The sequence below is a fragment of the Leishmania mexicana genome, chromosome 21 (genome assembly GCF_000234665.1).
Source record: "Leishmania mexicana MHOM/GT/2001/U1103 complete genome, chromosome 21".
NCBI classification, from domain to species: domain Eukaryota; phylum Euglenozoa; class Kinetoplastea; order Trypanosomatida; family Trypanosomatidae; genus Leishmania; species Leishmania mexicana.
This window is the reverse complement of record NC_018325.1, coordinates 565,550-585,510: the sequence shown is the minus strand read 5'-3', so window position 1 is coordinate 585,510 and position 19,961 is coordinate 565,550. Positions and strand designations below refer to the sequence as shown.

The 19,961-nt window shown below is 62.2% G+C and overlaps 6 protein-coding genes across 6 annotated transcripts; all 6 read left to right on the top strand.

Moving 5' to 3' along the window:
• Window positions 1-51: 51 nt before the first annotated feature.
• LMXM_21_1500 (conserved hypothetical protein) lies at window positions 52-1,686 on the top strand (the record flags this gene model as incomplete). Its single annotated transcript, XM_003875357.1, has 1 exon — window positions 52-1,686. One exon carries the CDS (start codon window positions 52-54, stop codon window positions 1,684-1,686), a length of 1,635 nt encoding a protein of 544 aa, XP_003875406.1.
• A 745-nt stretch (window positions 1,687-2,431) lies between these two features.
• LMXM_21_1490 (hypothetical protein, unknown function) lies at window positions 2,432-4,462 on the top strand (the record flags this gene model as incomplete). Its single annotated transcript, XM_003875356.1, has 1 exon — window positions 2,432-4,462. One exon carries the CDS (start codon window positions 2,432-2,434, stop codon window positions 4,460-4,462), a length of 2,031 nt encoding a protein of 676 aa, XP_003875405.1.
• A 3,206-nt stretch (window positions 4,463-7,668) lies between these two features.
• LMXM_21_1480 (conserved hypothetical protein) lies at window positions 7,669-10,128 on the top strand (the record flags this gene model as incomplete). Its single annotated transcript, XM_003875355.1, has 1 exon — window positions 7,669-10,128. The coding sequence occupies one exon, from the start codon at window positions 7,669-7,671 to the stop codon at window positions 10,126-10,128; it is 2,460 nt and encodes an 819-aa protein (XP_003875404.1).
• A 1,212-nt stretch (window positions 10,129-11,340) lies between these two features.
• Window positions 11,341-12,159, top strand: LMXM_21_1470 (conserved hypothetical protein; the record flags this gene model as incomplete). Its single annotated transcript, XM_003875354.1, has 1 exon — window positions 11,341-12,159. The coding sequence occupies one exon, from the start codon at window positions 11,341-11,343 to the stop codon at window positions 12,157-12,159; it is 819 nt and encodes a 272-aa protein (XP_003875403.1).
• Window positions 12,160-13,279: 1,120 nt separating this feature from the next.
• On the top strand, window positions 13,280-15,328 carry LMXM_21_1460 (conserved hypothetical protein; the record flags this gene model as incomplete). Its single annotated transcript, XM_003875353.1, has 1 exon — window positions 13,280-15,328. The coding sequence occupies one exon, from the start codon at window positions 13,280-13,282 to the stop codon at window positions 15,326-15,328; it is 2,049 nt and encodes a 682-aa protein (XP_003875402.1).
• A 757-nt stretch (window positions 15,329-16,085) lies between these two features.
• Window positions 16,086-19,136, top strand: LMXM_21_1450 (methyltransferase-like protein; the record flags this gene model as incomplete). The annotated part of the gene is made up of 1 exon (XM_003875352.1): window positions 16,086-19,136. The coding sequence occupies one exon, from the start codon at window positions 16,086-16,088 to the stop codon at window positions 19,134-19,136; it is 3,051 nt and encodes a 1,016-aa protein (XP_003875401.1).
• Between the last annotated feature and the right edge of the window lie 825 nt (window positions 19,137-19,961).

Here is a 19,961-nt window from a genome sequence, read left to right as displayed (position 1 = left end):
TCCGCACCGCGACAACAACAAAAGGAGAAGTACTGGACGCTAGAGGGACCAATGCTGTCCGCGAAGCGTGGCGCACTGCTGTTGCAGGCGTCTCACAGGCCTGGCGAGGTGATCTCGTATAAAGCAGGCGACTATCACCTCGTGCCCAAGAAGTTCACCGTAGGCAAGCGCATCGCTGTGCGGTCGTACCTCGACCGCAACCGCACGGAGCTGTCAGACCGCACGTTCATGCCGCAGAAAAATTGGTTCCGCGCCTACGACTTGCAGGAGGATCGCTTTCATTGCGATCACGAGCGGCTGAGCTACCGTTTCTATAACCTCGAGACGAAGGTGATTTGGAGGGCCTTCGACACACCCGAGTTGATTGGCATGTTGCTGCATGATGAGACGGTGAAGGGCAACACCGGCATGTACGCGCCTGATATGCTTGACGCAGCTCTGCACTACACACGTGAGTCCCGCTACTGGCGCTGCATCGGCATCACGAAGCCGTTTTACGACCGCAACACACTGCGGGCGCACTGCTGGGAGGACAATGGGCTGCAGGTAGGGACGCTCGTCATGTCGCAGGCGATGCGGCACGCACTGATGGACCTGGAGCGCGCCGTGCGCCGCAAGGAGCTGGGCTTGGAGCCGAATTACCTGTGGGACCGTTGGGGCCCGATCGGCTTCATCGACGGTGCCCGCGCCGACTATCTGCCCAGATTCGAGCATAACCCTTACGTCGACCCCGACGGCGTCGACGTGACGGAGCTCGACGTGTTGCCGTTCAACACGCACGAGCAGATCAGGGAGCGGTACAGAGACCTCATCGAGCCCGACACAGTGCCGTTCGAGGAGGTCTTCCGCAGCCCGAGCCACGGGTCTCTCACGACGCTGGCAGACATCCCAAATGCAAGCGTGGCGGCTCTGTACAAATACCTGAAGCTGAAGGCCGGAACGCCAGTCGCCGGCGATGCCGTGGAGCTGGCCCCCGCCGACGTTCGCACGCTCTTCTACCTTAGCGCCAACCCGGAGTGGAGGGCCGTGGCCGACGGCAAGGCTTCCTGGGAGGAGGTCGTCGACGCCATCCAGCCGGTACAGGTGGAGTTGGATGAGAAGATCGACGCTGCCAGACTGCTGCAGAACACGCGCCACAGCCCGGAGCGGGTGCGTGCGTTCTTCGAGGAGAAATGTGGCTTTCACGACTTCATGTATACTCCAGACAAGACGATCACGGCGGCGGTGTTGTGCTACTTGACGGAGCTGCGCCGCATCTGTACCGAAACGGCGTGGGGTGCAGACCTGGCCAAGTGCCTGACCGATGTGGAGCGAGTGCAGGTGATGGGCCGCGATGCCTTCATCGTGTACCGGCACATCGAGGACGCTATCCTCGACAAGAAGCGGCGCTTGTGGGCCGGCCGTTTTGCAGGCGAGTCCCATGAGGAGTCGACGCTGGACTACCTGCTCGAGAACTTTGGCCGCCGTGCAGATCGCCCGCGAAACGTCGGCACCACCGGCGTGGAGTTCGACCGAGAGCAGGAGCCGATCGGCCGCCAGGTGCAGAGGCGTGTACTGGACTCCGACAAGGCAAACAAGTTGGCCGAGGTTCGCCGCAGTCGGGGTAAGATGTGGTCGAAGAAGCGCAGCGTGTTCGACGCGCTACATGAGAAGCAGCTCCAGAACTTCAACTACGGTGTGCATTGAGCCGTTCGGTCGCACGCGTTTGGCGTGTGTCTGTGCGTGCCCGTGTATTTGTTGGAGATAGGTGTGTTGACGGTTGGTTGGCTCCTCACATGGCAACAGCGAGGGTGTCTCTGGCGTTGTACCAAAAAAAAGTATACAGGGCGAACACGGCAAGGAACAAGGGGGATATGGGCCGGTGCCCACCTTGCGATGTGGCCGAAGACTAAAGAACACAACGGCAACGTTCTGCCGACGCCACAGAGGTCGTCGGCCGGAGACGCAGTGCGTGGGAGGATGCACGCATCCATGAAGGGGGAGGAGGGAAGGTGAGGGAGAGGGGCGTCTCTAAGGGTGTGTCTCACTCGAAGGGAGAGGCAGCGAGAGCGAGAGACGATGCCTTTGGCGGGCCGCGTTTCTTCTCTCTACCTGTCTAACCTCTCTACCTGCACACGCCTGCTACTCCCTCCCTCCCCTCTCCTCCTCCTCCTCCCCTCACACACACACGCACACACGGGATCGCGATCCCCTCTTGCGTGTTTTGATTTACCTCTTCCTCCTTCCCCCTCTCTCTCGTCCGCCTCTCCGTGGGCCCCTCGTCCCACTTTGCACGATCTCTCGAGCTCGCTCTCTTGATGTGCCAGTCTTGCTCCTGTTCTTGCGCGCATCGCAACCGTTATCACCACCGCCACTGCTGGATTGCTGCACGCAAAACGCGCACACGCGCAGAGAGGGAGGGAGCGCACTACACCTTCACCCAGTCGTCTGCATGAATGAGATGGACCGCGTACCTGTGAGCAGCCGCGGTCCGTGCACCCCGCAGGACCCACAAAGACGGCGGCTGTGCCGGGAGGAGGAGCGAGCAACGCCCATCGCGCTGGATCTCGTGTCGTCGGCGACATTGGGCGGACTCGGCGGCGCTCATGCCTGTACCTGCACTGTCTCCTCACCAAGCCGCGAAGACACCAGTAGCTCAAACATTTTGCTGCACACGCTAACGCACCCTACCCGCGCTACGGTTCAGTGGCGACGTGGGCGACAGCCAAACCACCTCCAAGCGCCGCCGCGCCTGGCACCGCTGACGGAATCCCCGATCGTAGTGCGAGGGTTTGGCCCACCACCCATTACCCCAGCTCCCCTGGCGCTCGCTGAGTCATCTGAGCACGCTCTTCGCGCGCGCCGACTCACGTTCACCGCCGGTGCTCCTGGTCGGACGTGCGTGTGCTCAGCGCGCTCTGCACTTCCTCTTCTGCCCTTTTCCACTGTTGTCACGGCAGCTGAGCGGGTTACGCCGGTGCCTGTTTGGCGGCGTAGCAAGCCGCTCACCCGGCTGCCCGCCACCACGCTGGGACCGTCACTAAGCGGCAACAGTGGGAGTCCCGACGTCGTCGTCGTCGCTTTCTCCAATGCTAACGTGCCAAAAGGGGAGACAGTAGAGTGGAGGAACGCAGAGGCGTCGCTGCAGCCCAACGTCGCGGAGCCTACCCCAGTCGCCGGATCAGCCGTGTGCCATGTCGGCTACCACGCCGTCGCTACGCAGACGGAGTGCGTTGGCAGTTCCCTCGCTGTGAAGGCCGCTACAGAGAGCAGCCAGATGACCTTGCCCGATGCTCTAGTTCCTCTTGTGGAGCCTCCACAAGGGGTATCTGCGCAACCGAAAACGGAGATGGATCAGCTGGTGAGCGCGCCCGTGTGCGATGGGGAGGTACGCAACAGTCGCGAGGAGAGTGGTTTGGATGTCCATACGTCGTCATCATCGACGCTGTCTTCCCCGGGGCATCTCGGCGACCACAATGTTCATAGTAGTGTAGACGGCGTGCTGTGGGCGCATGAGGCGCCTGAGCAGCCGGCATACGCGCACCAGCACGAACTTCCTGCCATCTTCTCGCAGCTAGTGCAGGATTTGTTGGTGGCGGAGCCAAGGGCTGACGTCGAAGGTGACGACGACCCGCTGGCGCAATGGGTACAATCGTGGTTCGAAAATCGATGCATGGCGCAACCGCTGCAGCAGTCGCGGAGTAACTCCGGGAAACACCTTCGTGCGCTTGAAGAGGCCGCTGCCGAAGCTATCACGCATGGAGCCTACATCCACGGCGCAAGAAGCTCCGACTACGTCGAACCGCGAGAGAAGCCGGCGGTAGACAAGGATATAGGCGATGCTACGCAAGCCGGGTCTGCTGCGCATCCCGCTGCCGCTCCTTCCCCCGCCACCGGTGCTTCTGCTGCTGTTACGAGGACGACGAAGCCTGCGTCCGCATCGTTGTTCCCATTGTCGACAGCTGCTTCGCCGCCGCACCAGTATGTGCCGCTGACGGTTGAGTACATCGGCAGTGCACTGCAAAGTCGTATGACCAGTGGCGCATCGCAGCGCGCCACCTCGCCGCGCAAGCCGCCGCAGACACAGCCTCTTCCCGTATCGCCACGCACCCTCCACTCCGCTGGATCTAGCAGCACCCCACGTCCGCCGCCACATAGTGCTGCAGACGGCGGCGGTGGCGTTCTCGCAGCTGTAGTCGGGCTTTCACCACCACTACCACAGCAGCAGCAGCAACAACAGCCGCAGCCGCAGCCGCAGCCGGCGAAGCCGCTGTCTGGCGGCCCCCATTTGCCAGCCCCGCAGTCGACGCGCTCCATGTCGTCGAAGCAGACCGTCGTCGCTGCAGCAGCTCTTGCCGGTGGCAGTGAAGGTGAGAAGGGCTCCAGCGGCGCACGACCGAGGCTGGCGACGACGGCGTGCGCGGTGTTCGCCCATTCCTCCTCATCCTCGGCACCAAAGGAAGCGGCACACCCGCATGAGTGAGCGCTACAGATGCGAAGAAGGAAGGCTGTGTAGAGGGGATCAGGGGCGGTAGTCCATGTCTGTCCACCCCGCGAAGGAGCTCTCGGAAGTATGCACGTCACCTCGCATGCGTGCGCCTCCAAGGCTCCACCGCCTGTCTCTGGGAGCATATGTGTGTATATCGGTGCGGATGTATGCCTGGCACCCCTCCTCCCGTCTGTCTCCGCCGCGTCCCCATCGCCAAGCGTCGATCAAGCGTGAGAAGAGGGGAGAATGCGAAACGGCGCGGGAGGGAGGAGAGGCGATTGATGGGTGGTTTTTCCTTCGCGCCGTGCGCTTCCGCACCGCTGACCCACACGCCCTCCAGACTCTATTCGCGCCGCCCACCCCCATGTATTTGTGTGTGTCTCTGTTTTCCCGCACCTGTCGTACTGCTGTGCGTTCCTCTCTCCCCTCCCTCCCCCTTCTGCTGGCTTGTTTTCTCCTCCTCTCCTCATGTCGTCGTGCTCGTGTAGGCGGGGGTGTGCTTCGGTTGTTGTTGTCGTCCCCCCTTGACCTGTTCGTTGGGAGACGCACTTCTCATGTATGCATGTATACTAAAGCAGTATCTGGCGGCACACGCACAGACGCGCACGATCTCTCTCTTTCACAAGCACACAGCCATGTCCTGGGGAGGGGCGAAACGTGGTGGTATGCTGGATCACTGGGCATGCGCGTGTGTAGACGCGTGTCTGGGGTGTGCCTGTCACGTCACCCCGTCTGCCTGTGTCTCTGCCCCTCCCTCCCTCCCTCCCTCCCTCCTCCAAGTGTCTTTTCACCTGTCTCTCCGTTACTTCTCGCCATGTTTTTTTTTGCCTTTACACCTTCGCTCTGTGCCCGGAGCACCGCCGCCTCGTCCTCTGGCCTGCCTCTATCCCTTTCTCCCCTATCGTCGTAGCAGCAGTGGCGATGGCGGTGGGTCTATCATTCTGCGCAGCTGCATGGGGAGAGGGGGGCGTTCGCGTTCATTTTTCTTTGTCTTCAGCTATTAGCTTTTTTTTCGTGCATTCCGCTTCGTACATCATCCAGTCCGCCCCATTCCCCCCCCCCCTCCCCCTCCACTGCCTCACCCCGCGCCCTCGTTTTCTCTCCCTCTCTTTTCTGCCCGCGCGCCTCTCTCATTTTCTCTTGTCCGTGTGTGGTTGGTGGTGCGCCGGTGTAAGGGTGTGGGTCTCGCCTCCGGCTCTTCTTCTCTGCTGCCTGTTGGCGATGGCAGTGTCGGACTCTGGCTTGTTCACTGGTGTCTTCTCGCTCGCTCGCTCTCACTCAGTGCTTGCTTCGTCGAACGGGTGAGAGCGCGGGCGGGTTTCTCTCTCCCTCCCCCACCCCCACCCCTTTTGCAACACACCACGCGATGGTGCGCGCGTGCAGGGCGGGCGAACCCATCGTGACACGGAGGCGCGCGCGAGAGAGAGACGTTGGTGGTGTGCGGTGCCGTACGCTCTGTCTCTCTCGCTGGTTTCTTTCCGCTCCTTCTTTGTTTGGCAGCTGCTGGCCACGACACACCCCTCATCCACGGAGGGGAACGTGTCTGCGTGTGTATTATGACCGCCTGTGGGCGTGCGCGCTCGTGATGAGCTTTTTTTTGTTACATATGCCCGTATGCGTGTGTGTGTGTGTGTGTGTGTGTGTGTGTATGGTGGAGTCGTTGAACTCTCTCTTTATACGCGATGTTGCTTCCTCCACCCTCCCCGCCCATCTCTCCGCCCTCCATCAAGCGTCCGCTGTCGTTGGTGCTCGTGTCGGCTGGTTGCTTTACTTTCCCCTCCTTGTCTTTCACTTCTTTTTCGCGTTATCTTTACGAGTCACCGCCTCCGGCGCCGTGTGGGGCGCACCAGCGCATGCGCATGAAGCACACAATCGACGCCCACCACCACCGCCACCCTTGTCAGCAACAGGAAAGACGAGTGAGGGGGGACAGCACTTGATTTCTACGCGCGGGAGAGGTGGCCAGTTGATGTGGCTTTGGTGCCGCATGCCTGTGTGTGTGTGTGCCGTTCCACGTGGACTACACAAGAGTACTCAAAAGGGTCCAGCGCAAGTGAGGCACTCTGGAGGCGAACAGACAGGAGCACCGTCGACACCCCTCTCTTCCAGCGTGCCCCTACGTCCATGTGCGCGAGGAGCACCCCACTCCGTGCTTGATGCCTGTCCCTCTCTGTATACATGTGCGTGTGTGCCCACTGCGCCCCCTCCCCTCCGCCACTCTTTCGCCTCTCCTCCTCTCATCGTCTGTGCCTTCCACCACCCTGTGAACTTGTGCGATGACCGTTTTTTTTTCTGTCGTGTTTTCCCTCCCTTGATGCACTGGCGTGCGTGGCGGTGCCTGCCACACGCATACATGTATATGTGTACTGGCGCTCGTGTCTGCGTCTCCACGTTTCACGTGTGCGTCGCGGGGGGTGGGGGCGTGGGGCACCATCGCTCAACACCTCACGACATCAACCACACACACACACACACAACAATACATGCCTTCCGTGGCACCGCCGTCCCTCCTCCCACCCACCTCTCCACCCTTCCAGTGAGCGTCTCTTGCTTCCCTGTCTGTCTGTGCTGCTTGCACGTGCGCGCCTGCCGTTCAGCCTCTCTCACACACAGACACACCACCTTAGCCGAACGCACGCACGCACTCTTCTCACGTTTTCAGGGTCTGCCTCCGTCCCGCTTCCGCTCTTTAGATAGGGGGCTGGTGTGGCGGTGCGCGCGTACAGACACACACACACACACACACACAGCTCTGCCGACTCCGAAAGTCCACCGTGTGTGCAGCGGAGGCCATCTCTCTCTCTCCCTCTCCTGATCCTTTTCTTTGCTTCCGTTCTCAGCGCTCTACTCTCGTGCTGCTCAGCACTCTACAGCGCCTTTGTGCCCTCCCACCTGCTCTCCCACGTCTCTCCGTTTCACAGCACGCGCATATACGGAGACGGACGCGAGCACACCAGCCTCTCTTTTCAACCGCAGCCCTTTGCGTGGCGGTGACCACCATGTCGACTCTGGGGGACAGCAGCAGCGGTAGAAGCAGCGGCCGGCACAGTGGTGCCGCCGATTACCCGCGTGTTGTACATGTACCAGAAGCGCACCGCTGTTCAGACCCACAGAACGCAACCACATCCACGATTATCACTGCTACATCATCTTCCTCAGCGCCGTGCCGCGCCGTCGGCGCCGCGTCGAGAGGCGCAACGATGCCGCTGTACATGATTCAGTCTCAGCAGCAGCAGCAGCAGTCGGTTGCGTTTCCCGCTGGGATGGCCATGTCCATAGTGAACAAGGCATCGCCGCCGATACAGCAGGCGGCGTCTTCGTCCTCGCCGCCGACACCCTCCCCGCTCTCGACATCGGGTAGTGAGCGAGGTAGAGAAGCCGCAGCAGCTGCACATCTGAATAGGCCTCTGTCGTCCGTCTCCGCTCCTGGCGCATCTGGCGGTGCACTTCAATCAACGCGCCGATCTGCTGGAGCTGCCAGTGGCAGTGATGCGCGGCTCGCAGCAGCGGGCTCCATTCCTTCCGCCAGCATTCACGCCGCCGCCGCCGCCGCAGCAGCAGCAGCAGCCGAGGCGCACTCTGCTGGCGTCGCCGGCTCTGTGTTCGTACCGGGCACGGGAACGCCGCCTACCGCTGCTATCGCCACCACGTCCGCCCCTCCGGGGCCGTCGCAGCTGCCACCACTTCCGCCGCAGGTGCTGACAATGGCGACGACCGAGGAGACGGCGAAGGAGGCGCAGCGGCAGCAGATACTCGGGCTCGCCAACGCCCTCCTCACCTTCTGCTCCATCGGCAACACACGGGTCACAAGTATTCGCCAATGCACCTCCAGCTTCTTTGTGTTGCTGTACCAGCGCCTGTTCGACTGCACGATAGCCGGAATTGATAGATCACCAAACACGGCAGAAAAGCGGCGGCACAACGTGATGTTGGTGCTGGAGCAGCTCCGCCAACACCCCTACTCGCTCGAAGACATCGAGGCCGAAGAGGTCGTGAAGCTGAACGAGGACCACATCAGCCGGCTGATCATGGTTTTTGTGCAGGTGGCAGAGGACATGCGCCAGCAGCAAGAGCTTCAGCAACAGAAGCAGCAGCAACAGGCGGCGATGGCCACCTCGTCGTCCGCGATGCTGGCCCAGCAAGACGCAGCTGGCGGGCAGTACTCCCTCCCACACCCAGCCCACGCAGAGGACTTTGACGCTGCCAAGACCACCAGTGGTGCCTACGCGCCGGTAGGCTACAGAGTTGCGGAGGTCATGTCACCCCCTGCACTGCAGCAGGCAGACTCAGCTGGCACAGGCAGCGGTGGCTATCACTTCCAGCAGCCGATGGGCAACTTCTACGTGGCCCCCGCACCGCCGCTGAACGGGTGCCCGGCAAGCGGCGGGGGTATCATGGACCCTAGTGGCGGCGGCGGCCCGTACATGATTTCTGGCGGAGCGGAGCTCGGCGAGGGGGTGTCGCCGTCTTCTGTCAGCCACTACCTGGACTCCTCCGTCATGCCCACAGACAACTTGCTGGAGGAGTGGTACCGCAACCTCGTGTACCCGCCAGCGGGTGGGCCAGCGGAGGAGACGGAGATGATGTCGGCTGTAGACCCTGGACATGTGTCCCTCCACGGTGGCTACTCACAGCGCCGTCATCCTCGATCGGATCAGCTTGGACGTGAGGCAGGGGTGTCGCTCACGTCCTCTGGCTCCCCGATGTACAGAACCAGACAGCAGCTCGCCAGTGCGTCGCCGCCAGAGAGGCGCTCGCCCGTTGGCCATCATCGCCATCACCGCACGCAACTCGACGCTGATGACATCGTGTGCCGGTTCCAGCGCCTCGAGGAGGTGCTTGATGCGCAGGAGAGGCGGCACCGCAAGCCTTTCGTGGACGCCTCCTCGTCCCCGACCGTTCAAGACGGCAGCCTTGCGGAGAGGGGGGCACGGGCGAATCACCATCGCCGCCACACAGCACTTCAATCACCACCGGCGGTCTTCGATCCACGTGGAGGCGACCTCGCCCCCACAACGGACAAGCGCAGCGCCACCGATGTCGACAGCGGTGCACTCCCACAGCAGGAAGCACCGCCGTCGGCCCAGCAGCAGCCCGTGCATTCCCAACCGCCGCTGGAACAGCATCGCGCTCCATCGCGCACACCGGCGCACCGGCTTGTTTCGGAGCCTCCGCTGACGCGACAGGAGCGCTACTTTTTCGCCCACCGTCCCCAGCACCGCATTGACGTCGCGCAGCGAGACAGCAAGATTGAACGACTGCGATCGGCTCGCTACTTGGGCGATATGCAGCAGCTGCTGCGCCAGCGCATGCGTCGAGAGTATGATACGCAGATGTCGGCGATGCGTGGTTCCTTGAAAGAGTCCATCCGCACTGCGAAGGAGGCAAAAATCGACCTGATGCGCCGCGTGCGAGACGAGAACGCGCGCTACCGTGCCGCCTACGCGACTCTCATGGAGGCGGCGGCGAACGAGGCGCAGGTGCCGGCGAGGGTCATGTCGCGACACACGGTGCAGCTGGCAGACTACTACGCGACCGCGCTGCAGCGCAGTCTCCTCGTGTGCAACTCACTCAAGCGTGAGACGGACCGTCGCACCAAGAACGAGCTGCTCCGCTACGCGGAAGAGGTGAGCGCGTGGCAACAGCATCTCCTAGTCTAGTCAAAGGGAATGCTGGCGCGCGAGTGGGTGCTGCCCGTGCCATCGGGAAGCGGTGTGCACCTTCGCTTCTCCTTTCCCCTACTTAATATTGCTCCTCTCTCAGGTTGGCTGTTCATGCTGCTGCTTGCACGCATATGTTGTGCATTCTCTCTTCTCTTCGTTCTATTTATCTCCATCGATGTCTTGTACCCTTCACCTCTCCTCTCCCGCCGCCCTCCCTTTTCCCTCCCCACGGCACCACAGCAATGGCCAGCCTGGCGACACCTTTCCTCATGGCCACGCAACCGTAACCGCACCGTAGCCGGCGCAGCAGCAGCGTCCTTGTCGTGCGTCGTGTGTGCCTGCGCGCGCCCCCACACCTCGCCTTGTCGTGTGACTACGTCGCCCCTCCACTGTATCTCGCATCCCCCTCGTCCTTTCCTTGTCTTCGTTCCTTGATCGTCCATCATAGAGATTTTTTCCCTCTCGCCGGGGTCCCGGTGCGCGTCGCACACCGTGCTGCATCGCCCCCCCCCCTCTCCAGCATCCTCGTGCTTTTGTTTTTTTGGCGACTCAGGCGGAACGAAATAAATAAAAACGAACGACGAAGAAGCCCGAAGTGCGTGTGTGCGTGTGATGGTGGGGGAGGGAGGGAGGGCCACGGCAATGCTCGAGACGTCCTTCTCTCTCTCCCTCATGCACCACTCTACGCACACGGTATCTTGGCAGCACAGATCATGGTGCGCGTCTGCGCTAGCGTGTGGGCAGCCTCACCACTCCCACTCCCTCTCCCCCTCTTTACCTCTCTGTACAGGGGCTTACATGTGTGCTCGGCACCATCGCCATCGCCTCCTCATGCTCTCTCTCACCCTCTCGAATCCCCTCTGCCCCTCCCTTCGATATGAACACCCGTCTCTCAACATTTTCTTGGCGGCGGCCATCGCTCCGTCCTCTCACACCACCAAATCCTCCACTTGCACGCACTCGCAAGCACTAACACAGAGCATGTTTGCGAAGCGCCTTTCCGCACCAGCACTTCGGCGCGCGTTGCCGCCGTCGGGATGCGCGCTGGCTGCTTCTGCTGCGGCGTGCGCCCCTCTGTCGTGGTTGCGCAGGCACTGCAGCAGCGCCGCGGTGCAAGCAGGCTCTTCTGCTCGGGCAGCACCGGTGTCCGCCGTCAATGTCGAGGAGTTCACCCTCAATGAAGAGGTGGTGAAGCAAGACCTGGTCAACATGGCCAAGTGGAACGCGCTGTCGGAGGAGATCGCGGCTGCTCGCGTATCTGGCGACCACACGAAGCTGCTTGAGCATGTCCAGGCCGGTCTGCAGATGCTGAAGGAAATCGGTGCCACGAACGCGCCGATCCAGTGCGAGTGTCTGCTCTGCATGGAGGCGTCTCAGGCGCACTACCAAATGGCGCAATACGACGAGGCCCTCCAGTGTGCCGAGAAGGCGCGCGAGTCTCTCCTGCGCGACTCCAAGGCTGAGCTGCAGGACAAGGCGCAGATTGCGGAGATCGAGGTCTTCATGGGGTTCGTGCTGTGCAAACAGGGCAGCCACAGCGCGGCGGTCGAGGCACAGGAGCTACTGCAGAAGGTGCTGCACTGGATCGACGTGGACGCCAAGTCTGCCATGCCGATGCAGGCGGTGGCAGCGGTGAACCTGCGCCGCTCCGTCCTCACTGGTCTCGGCCTCAGCACGACGGTGCAGGCCACCACCCTCGCCAACAAAGGCGAGACGGCGGAGGCAAAGGTGCTGTACGCCAAAGGACTGGACACGTTGATTGAGGCGCTGAACCATCACATTGATGAGAACGACTTTGAGCTGGTGAAGATGACGCTTGAGGGGATCCTGGCTTCCTTCGAAGGCCTCGATGATGTGTCGCAGGCAGTGGCAACGTGCCGCAAGTACATCAGCTGGTGTAGGCGCCACAACGACGCCGGCGGTGTGGTGGATGGCGAGGCGATGCTCACGGCGCTGTGCGCTCGTCGGAAGATTGAGAACCCGCTGGAGGTGGAGAAGGCGAAGGAGGCCGAGGAGGGGAAGAAATAGGAGTGTGCCCACACCAATTGGCAGCCGAGGTCCGCCCCCCTCCCCCTCATGGCGCAGTGGCTCGCTGCTGCGCGCTCGGGCGCCCCACCTCGGGCGTGTGCCGGCGTCGTTGCCGTGTTGCCACCGCACCCTCCTCCCCTCCGCCACCTTTTTTCTGTCGTCTCCGACACGGTTCCTGCGAGGGAGTGAAGGGGGAACGCGTGGCTCTCTTTTCTTTCTCCTCCTCTACTTCGTTGGATTGCGTTGTTGCTGTCACATGCCGTAGGACCCCCCCCCCTCCACCCCCCATCATCTCCCTGCTTCCTCGGCCCTCATGAGTGTTGGCCCCCTTGATGGAGGGGTGCATGCGGTGGAGCCGCCCATTGCCCACCCGGCGTTTTGTAGCCATGTCCTTAAGTTGTTCTTTGTCAATGTCGCGAAGGTAACGCATCCACGTGTAATCCCAGGCAACGCAAGTGATGCAAGGCAGAGCCTTCGAGGAGCGTCATGGCGCACGGCTTCACGGCGCTCGATGACAGTGATACCTCCAGCAGAACAAGATGGACAGATCATATCGAAGGCATCGTCTCGGCGCTTGAGCTTCGTGTCAAGCATGGCGCGACGTGCGGCAAAATAGGACAGCCGGTGTCGCACACGGTCTCTTCGCCCACCTGCCGTCACTTCTGCATCCACGTGATTCCTTCACGCTCGCATCCACCCTTTCCACCGCCGCTCTCTTCCTCAAGACATTCACGCCATCACAGCAGGCGAGGTTAGCGAGAACGAAACCAAACGGGCAGCGTGTGCACGTTGAACCCTTAGCGTGCGTGCGTGTGGCGGCGTTTTCCCTCTCCCTCCCCCCTCTCTGCTGTTCGTTTGCTTGCCTCTCGCTGGCATCACGTAGGGAAATAGAGCACCGATTTAGATCCCCCTCCCCCCGTCGTCCCTCTGCACCTCACCGCCCTCCCTCCCGCGTCGCCCAAAGCACGCACACTCAGCTGCTCGCACATATGCCGTTTCTCTCTTCAGCTGTTTAGACGCTACTTGCTCTCTCCCCAGCCCGCTCCCTCACGTCCCTCCCGGGCTGATGCACTCTGCGATTCGATTTTCAGGCTCAAGCTCGCGGGGCACGAGCTCCTCGATGGAGGTCGCCTCCGCTGCTGCTGAGCCGCAGCTAAGTGTGTCTTCCATCGCTCGCAGACGCAGTGCTGACCGGGACGATGCCCTAAGTCTGCTGGACCCGGCCGTCCGGCTGCCGACGTCCACCTCCTCGATGGCTTCTGCCCTTTCCCAGCGCAGTCTTCGCAGCGCCTCCCATCCGTCGGCCGCCGTAGCTGGCGACAACCCCGGCGCCGCTCCTACTGCGTCGTCTTCCTACACAGGCAAAGGTAATAATGGGGACGCGCTTCTTCGCCAAAAGCCCGGCAACCCGCCGACGAGGGTGCCGTCTTCGTTCGCCGCTAGCGTCGATACGCGTGCCTCCGAAGCGAGTAGTCACAGTACGCGCGGCACGTCGGGCAGCAGCCGGCGAGACAACCTGGACCCCGCTGCACCGCAGTCGCGAGCTGCCACAGAGCCGCCGCACACGTACCCGGGGCGTTTTTTCGCGAACCTTCCGTGGATACCACCGCCCCCAATCTACGGCACACCGCTACCGGACAGCAGCAACATGAACCGCCACTATGCCCACTACTACGACCCGACTGGGGCAACGTCGCGAGCTCCCTTCTGCTACCCGGGTGATGTGCCGCTGCGTGCGCAAGGGCACCGCAGCGACGTGTCCGGTGCGGAGTGGCCAACGCCGAGTGATTTGCCTCTTCCTTCCATGTTTCCAATGCCGCCGCGCGTGCTGCCAGCGGTGTCTGCGTCAGCAGCTGAGGCTGCAGCACGAGGCATGGTGGCGGCGCCGCAGGGGTGGGCCATACCACCACCGTTTCTATACCCCCCGCCACCTCCGCCGCCGTGGTGGTTTTATGGTTCACCCCCAGCTCCTCTCCCTGCGTCCTCGTCCGGCTCTTCTGCGAGCAGCACTGGAAGCAGCAGACATGCGTCATCGTCGTCACGTGCGTCGGCAAGATCAGCCGCGCAGCCTTCACGGCATCCGCCAGCAGATGCTGCGCGTCTGTATGCAGAAGCAGCAGCTCCGTCGCGGCACGCTGTGGCGGTTCCCGCAGGTTCTGTGGAGACACCAGTCGCCGTCGCATCGCGAGGTGACGCAGGTGGTTGTCACGCCGCAAAACAACGCTCCGTTGCCTCGTCGGGCTTTCGCTACGCTGCGAGACACACTGTCGGCACCGGTAGAGCGGCACGGCGGTCGCTGGAGTCGTTCTCCGCATCGTCAGCCGCCACCTCCTCTAGGAGCGCCAGAACTACAAGAGCGCACTCTGATCCACCGCAAGGGGTAGAGCGTCGCGTTTATGCGTCGAGCGGCAGCGGGAGCAGTGACACACCACGAGGTGCGAAGGGCAAGACAGTGCAAGTTGCACCCCGGCGCACGAACGCGGCGCACTGTGTTGAACCTAATCAGCTTCAAGTATACGGCGAAGATGCCGTGCGAGAGAGAGCTTACAACAGCGTGACCACTCGCATGAAGCACGCCGTGAGTGCCGCCGAAGCGTATTTGGAGAAAATGGAGCACCTTTACCGCCAGTTGCGGAGCCGCTACGAGGAGGTGGCCATGTCTCCAGGAAGGGTGACGAGGTACGGGGCCGGCATCACCGCAGACGAGGAGGTCGAGGAGAAGCGGCACCGACGCACTGCGCCCGCGGCAACGACTAGGGCGACAGGAGGTTCGCAGGAGAAGGGGCTGCTGCATCCGCCAGAGCGAGCGTTTTCGCCGCAGACTCACGTGCAACCAACCGTACCCTTGTCACATGCCAAGCGACCTGTGTCCCCTGCACGGTCAGCTGCACAACCGTCGGCTGTCGAGCCGTCGCTGCCGCTGTCGTCGTCATCGTCCGAGACCTCCGCTACGTCCCTGAGGCGCGAGCTGCACCTCTTAGAGTCACAGTGGCAGCGGCTGGAGGAGCTAAAACGGCACGGAGGCGGTGGCACGACGCCAGCCGTCGCACCGACCACTGCGCCATTGCCATCAACGGCAACCGCGACAGTCGGCGACGATCTTTTCACAAGTCGCCGTTTCTTGCAGCTGATAAAGGATCGCAAGCACCTGCTGATGTCGGCAGCGTAGCATTTCACCGAGTGGCGGGGAGTCTGGGGTGAGGTGAGTGGGTGAGGGGGGGGACTGGCCAAAGGGTTGGCTGAGAATATGCGCAGGCACAACTGTGGTGCGCTCGCCGGTCGCTTCCTCTGCTCGCACGCTCTTCTCGCCTTCTCTGCTCTTTCTTCACTTTCTTTCGCCTCGAGGGCACGCCTGCCTCACGTTGCTGAAGAAACGAAAGGAGGCGCACACGCACGCACAGGCGGACTCACGCGGCACGTGCCGGATGCTCTGGCACTCTTCCTCATCTGCGTTGAGCCCAACGTCGTGATTCGTTTTGTGGCACACATGGCCAAACATTGTCCGGACGGTGAGGCAAAATGCCTCTTCGTGACAGAATCGCCTATTCATCGCCAGCACCATGAAGTCCACACACACATACACACAGGCGTGCCCATGTCGCCACACTGCGCCAATCCATCTTCCGCTATTCCTCTCCTCTCTCGTCCACCGTGAGTCTACTGCTGCTGCGCTGTCCCACTCTCCCAGATTCAGCACTCGACAAGCGCCTTTGTAGGAGCCACACGTATATAAATATATATATGCGTAGACGCATACAGAAAACCGGCGAGGTGTATACGTCCACGAAACATCCTCCAAGCTGGTTCTCTTACCTCCGTCTCCCCCATACCCCCCCCCCTCCCTTCCACTACCTCAGTCTCCCGGAATGTCACTCGATGGCGGTGGCATCAGCAACGGCCCCGAGGCACAGGCTACCGCCTCGGCCATGGAGGAGGACTACTGCCTGCATGGGCGAGAGCGCTTTCAAAGTCAGTGGGCGCGCGCTGGCGTGTTTTCGCCTGCCTCATTGCGTGTGTACGGCATCACCGGGGAGCCCGTGCTGATGCGCTCCATCAAGCAAGCCCGCATGTTTGGTGCCACGTTCGGCACGTGCTTTCTCGGCCGCTTTCCGCGGTCCAAGTCGCCACCGTCTTCGAGGGACAACGATGCGGCCGCCGTCACGCAGAAAGACAACGCCTCAAAGGCTGCCGGTCCGTCCAGAAGCGGCAGCAGCTACGATTCACTTCCCTTCAGCTCCCTCTTGCTGGGTCCGTGTCCTCCGCCGAACATGACGGCTGATCCCCACGTGCTAAATCAGGCGTGGCGCAGGGAAGTGGCCGGGACGTGGAGTGCGCTCCACATGCCGTCGGAGTGGTGCCAGACGATGAACGGTGTCGTGACGGCGCTAAGCTGGTCGACGCGTGCGCAGCGACAGCGTATTGCTGAGCAGCTTGACCTAGCAGCCTTCATGTGCCTACGCGCCGTGCAGGTGCCGCTACCGTTCTATGCCGCGGGCGTTGCGTGGTCTGGCGGAGATGACGACGACGACCGTGATTGGGAGGACAACGAGGGCGGCTCCACAGCGGGCACGCGCGGCGGCGCGCAGCCGATGAGTGCTGAAGAGGAGAATCAGCGCAACATCCGTGTTGCCTGTCTTGCGGCGGATGTGGTGCTGTCTTTCATTCAACAGTGCACGAGGGTGAAGGTGTGGGTCCGCTGCGATGCATGCAATCCCGCCCACCGCTACCAGCTGCAGCGCTTCCGCCAGGCCATCCTTTACGGCTACTCCACTCTCAAGACGGACTCGAGCGTGATATACTGCATCAATGCACCTTGTTGTGTCACCAGCAACACGACGAGCCTCATGTCTGGCGCACCACCGCCGTCGTCGTCCTCGTCGCCTTGTTCGGGTGTGGTGCATACCGAGGCGGCGTCGTCTTTGATGGCGCTGCTCTACTACTCTACGTGGAACCCGCGCATGTTGCTGCCCAGCGAGTGGTTCGGCGAGGAGGTCGTCGGCTTCGAGTGCCCTACTGCCCCGGCGCTGTTGACGTGCCTGGCGCCGCACGGGGTGGCGCCGCACGAACACCCGCACTACCGCCCCGACGCCCCAGCCACCGCTTTGGCTGAGGAGGACGTCGTGGAGGCGCAGGAGCAGGAGCACCGCAACCACGGCAATCCCGGCGAGGACAGCGCACCGTTCCAGCGAACGCCACCGACCTACCACTACGGCAAGAGCGAGGGGAGTCGGACAGACTACTCACTCTTCGACTGGTACGACAGTGTTACAGAGCTTGAGACGAGCCACGAAGCCGGCTCGGCCGTGGCGGCAGCGAAGGGGGGCTCCAAGAATTCCGGTTCCGCCTCCGACACGTCGTACGAGGCAGCGGCCGGCTGTCGCCGCTCTCACGTGCTGCGGAGCCGCTACACCTACGTGATGCCGGAGGATCTCCAGCCGTTGGTGGCCTCCCGCTGGGCTGGCACCTACCCGCCCTTTGTCAGTCCGCTCACCTTCATTGTGGAGCTGCTACGCCGGCGCGCCATGCCAGTGTTCGATCGCACCTTCTTTGACCAGTACCCGTTGCTCAACTACCTCCACTTCAAAGGCGTCGAGGAGCCGACCCGCGACGTCTTCACCTCCTTCGAGGGTCAACTCCAGCTGCCCCTACAGCCACTGAGCCACCACCTGTCGAGCGGCGTCTACGAAGTCTTTGAGCGCGACGCACGAAAATACCGACAGTACCGCGAGGCAGTCTTTCACTACGTGCGGGACTGGTACGCCGCCGGGGCGGAGCAGCAGCACGCGTATCAGAACAAAGTCTTCTTTGCGAAGCACGGTGTCATGCAGAGGGTGCCGGTGCCCTCGCCGGACGAGCGGACACTCCACCTCGTACTGCTCGGCTGCGGTCGCGGCCCGCTCATCGATGAATGTCTCAACGCTGTCTCTGCGCTCGGGGTGCGACTGCGCATCTTCGCCATCGAAAAGAATCGCCCAGCTGCCGCCTTCACGCGTATGCGGTGGGCGAACGACCCCGAGTGGACGCAGCTGGCCTACACCTTTGGCCACACACTGGAGGTGATCATCGCCGACGCGCGCACGGTTGCGACCGCCGCAGAAAACGGCTCGCTCACCTTGCCGGCTGACTTTGGCCTGTGCGACCTTATCGTCTCTGAGCTGCTCGGGAGCCTGGGCGACAACGAGCTCAGCCCGGAGTGTCTGGAGGCCTTCCACGCTCAGCTCGAGGACATCCAGCTCAGCCGCGGCATCGCCTTCAACCCTCATCTCATGTGCATTCCACAGCAATACACTGCGTGGGTGGCGCCGCTCATGTCTGCCACCTTTGATGCGGCAGTGACGGAGGCGGCTGTGAAAGGGTTGACGGTGCCGCCGCCGGGCTGTCACGACCACCACGCTGCTCTCAATCATACGCTGCTTGTCACAAACCTCAGCAGGGCTGCCACACTGGCGCCTCCGCAGCCGTGCTGGACCTTCGATCACAGCTTCCAGAGCGGCAGCAGTAGCTGCTGCAAGGGAGACCGCGGCACGATGAAGCGGCGGGAGTCCGTGTCGCTGGAGCGAGCGGCAAGCCTTGTCTTTGAGGCGCCGCCGTGTGGCCGCTGCTGCGGCTTGGCTGGCTATTTCTCCGCAGTGCTTTACCAGTCTGCGACCGCCCCCGCCACAATCATCGCCACCGCCCCTGTGGCGAGGACGGAGGACATGTACAGTTGGTTTCCGTGCGTCTTTGCGCTCGAGCCAGCCCAGCAGGCAGAGCTTCGGGATGTCGGGCAAGCAGCGGCGGAAGAAAGCCGCATGGTCGCCATCCGCGTGCAGCTGGATCGGCGGACGAGCCTGGCGGAGCGGAGGGTGTGGTATGAGTGGAGCGTCACCTACGGCGATGCGGCGGTGGAGCGACAGTCGCCGAGCGCTGGTCGCGACGCCGCGGCCGCACCGTTGGTTCACAACAAGAACGGCTGGGCCGCGTCGATGCTCCTGTGAGACGGCGGGGATGGCACTGGAGGATGGGCAGGTGTGTTGCGGGGAGCCAGAGCAAGTATTGCCCGGGCTCTTTGCCTATTCGATTTGTACTCATGTTTACTGCGGGTGTGCGCCCATGTGCATGTACACTGCGTGGCAGGACTCCATAGTGCGCGCTATGGATATGCGACGCTGATGTCCACCCTCGTCTCTCTTTCTCTCATTCTCCTTGATGCGTGCTTATGTGTTGCATAGTCGCTGAGTAATGTCCATTTCTCGTTTCTCCGTGTTGTGCTGATGCTCTTGTTGTTCGTGTCCGTCCTGAGCACTTCTCCCTCCCCTCTTTCCCCGCGTGCCGCCCTTCTCGAGCCTCCTCTATGCCTCCCCCCCTCCCTACACGTGTTGAGCTGCTGCGGCCCGCCCCCCTACCCCCTCCTCACTATATTTTCTCGCGCATCTCTCATGAGGCTCTTTGTGGTAGTGGTGTTGGTGGTCTTCCCTTTACTTCCGCGGCGAACGCATCTGGCGGTCACCAAACCGCTGCTACGGCGATGCTGCTGCGGTCTTGGTCGCTGCTCTGGAGGGGAGTGTTGTGCGGGTGTGCTCGTCATGGATTGCACTCCATGCTGCATCCCCGTCTCGTGTCACCTCCTCCTCCCCCCTCCCTCCCTTCCTGTATCCCCTTCGCCTTTTCCTCTGTGCCCACGCGTCACCGCGGCTGTTCGTGTCGGTAGCCTTTCTCCATCCTACCGTGCACGGGACCGCTGCCCCTTTCACCAACTCCCTACCCCCCCCCGCCTCGCCCCGCCCCGCCCTAGTGTTCTTGGCGGATGTCTGCAGGAATAT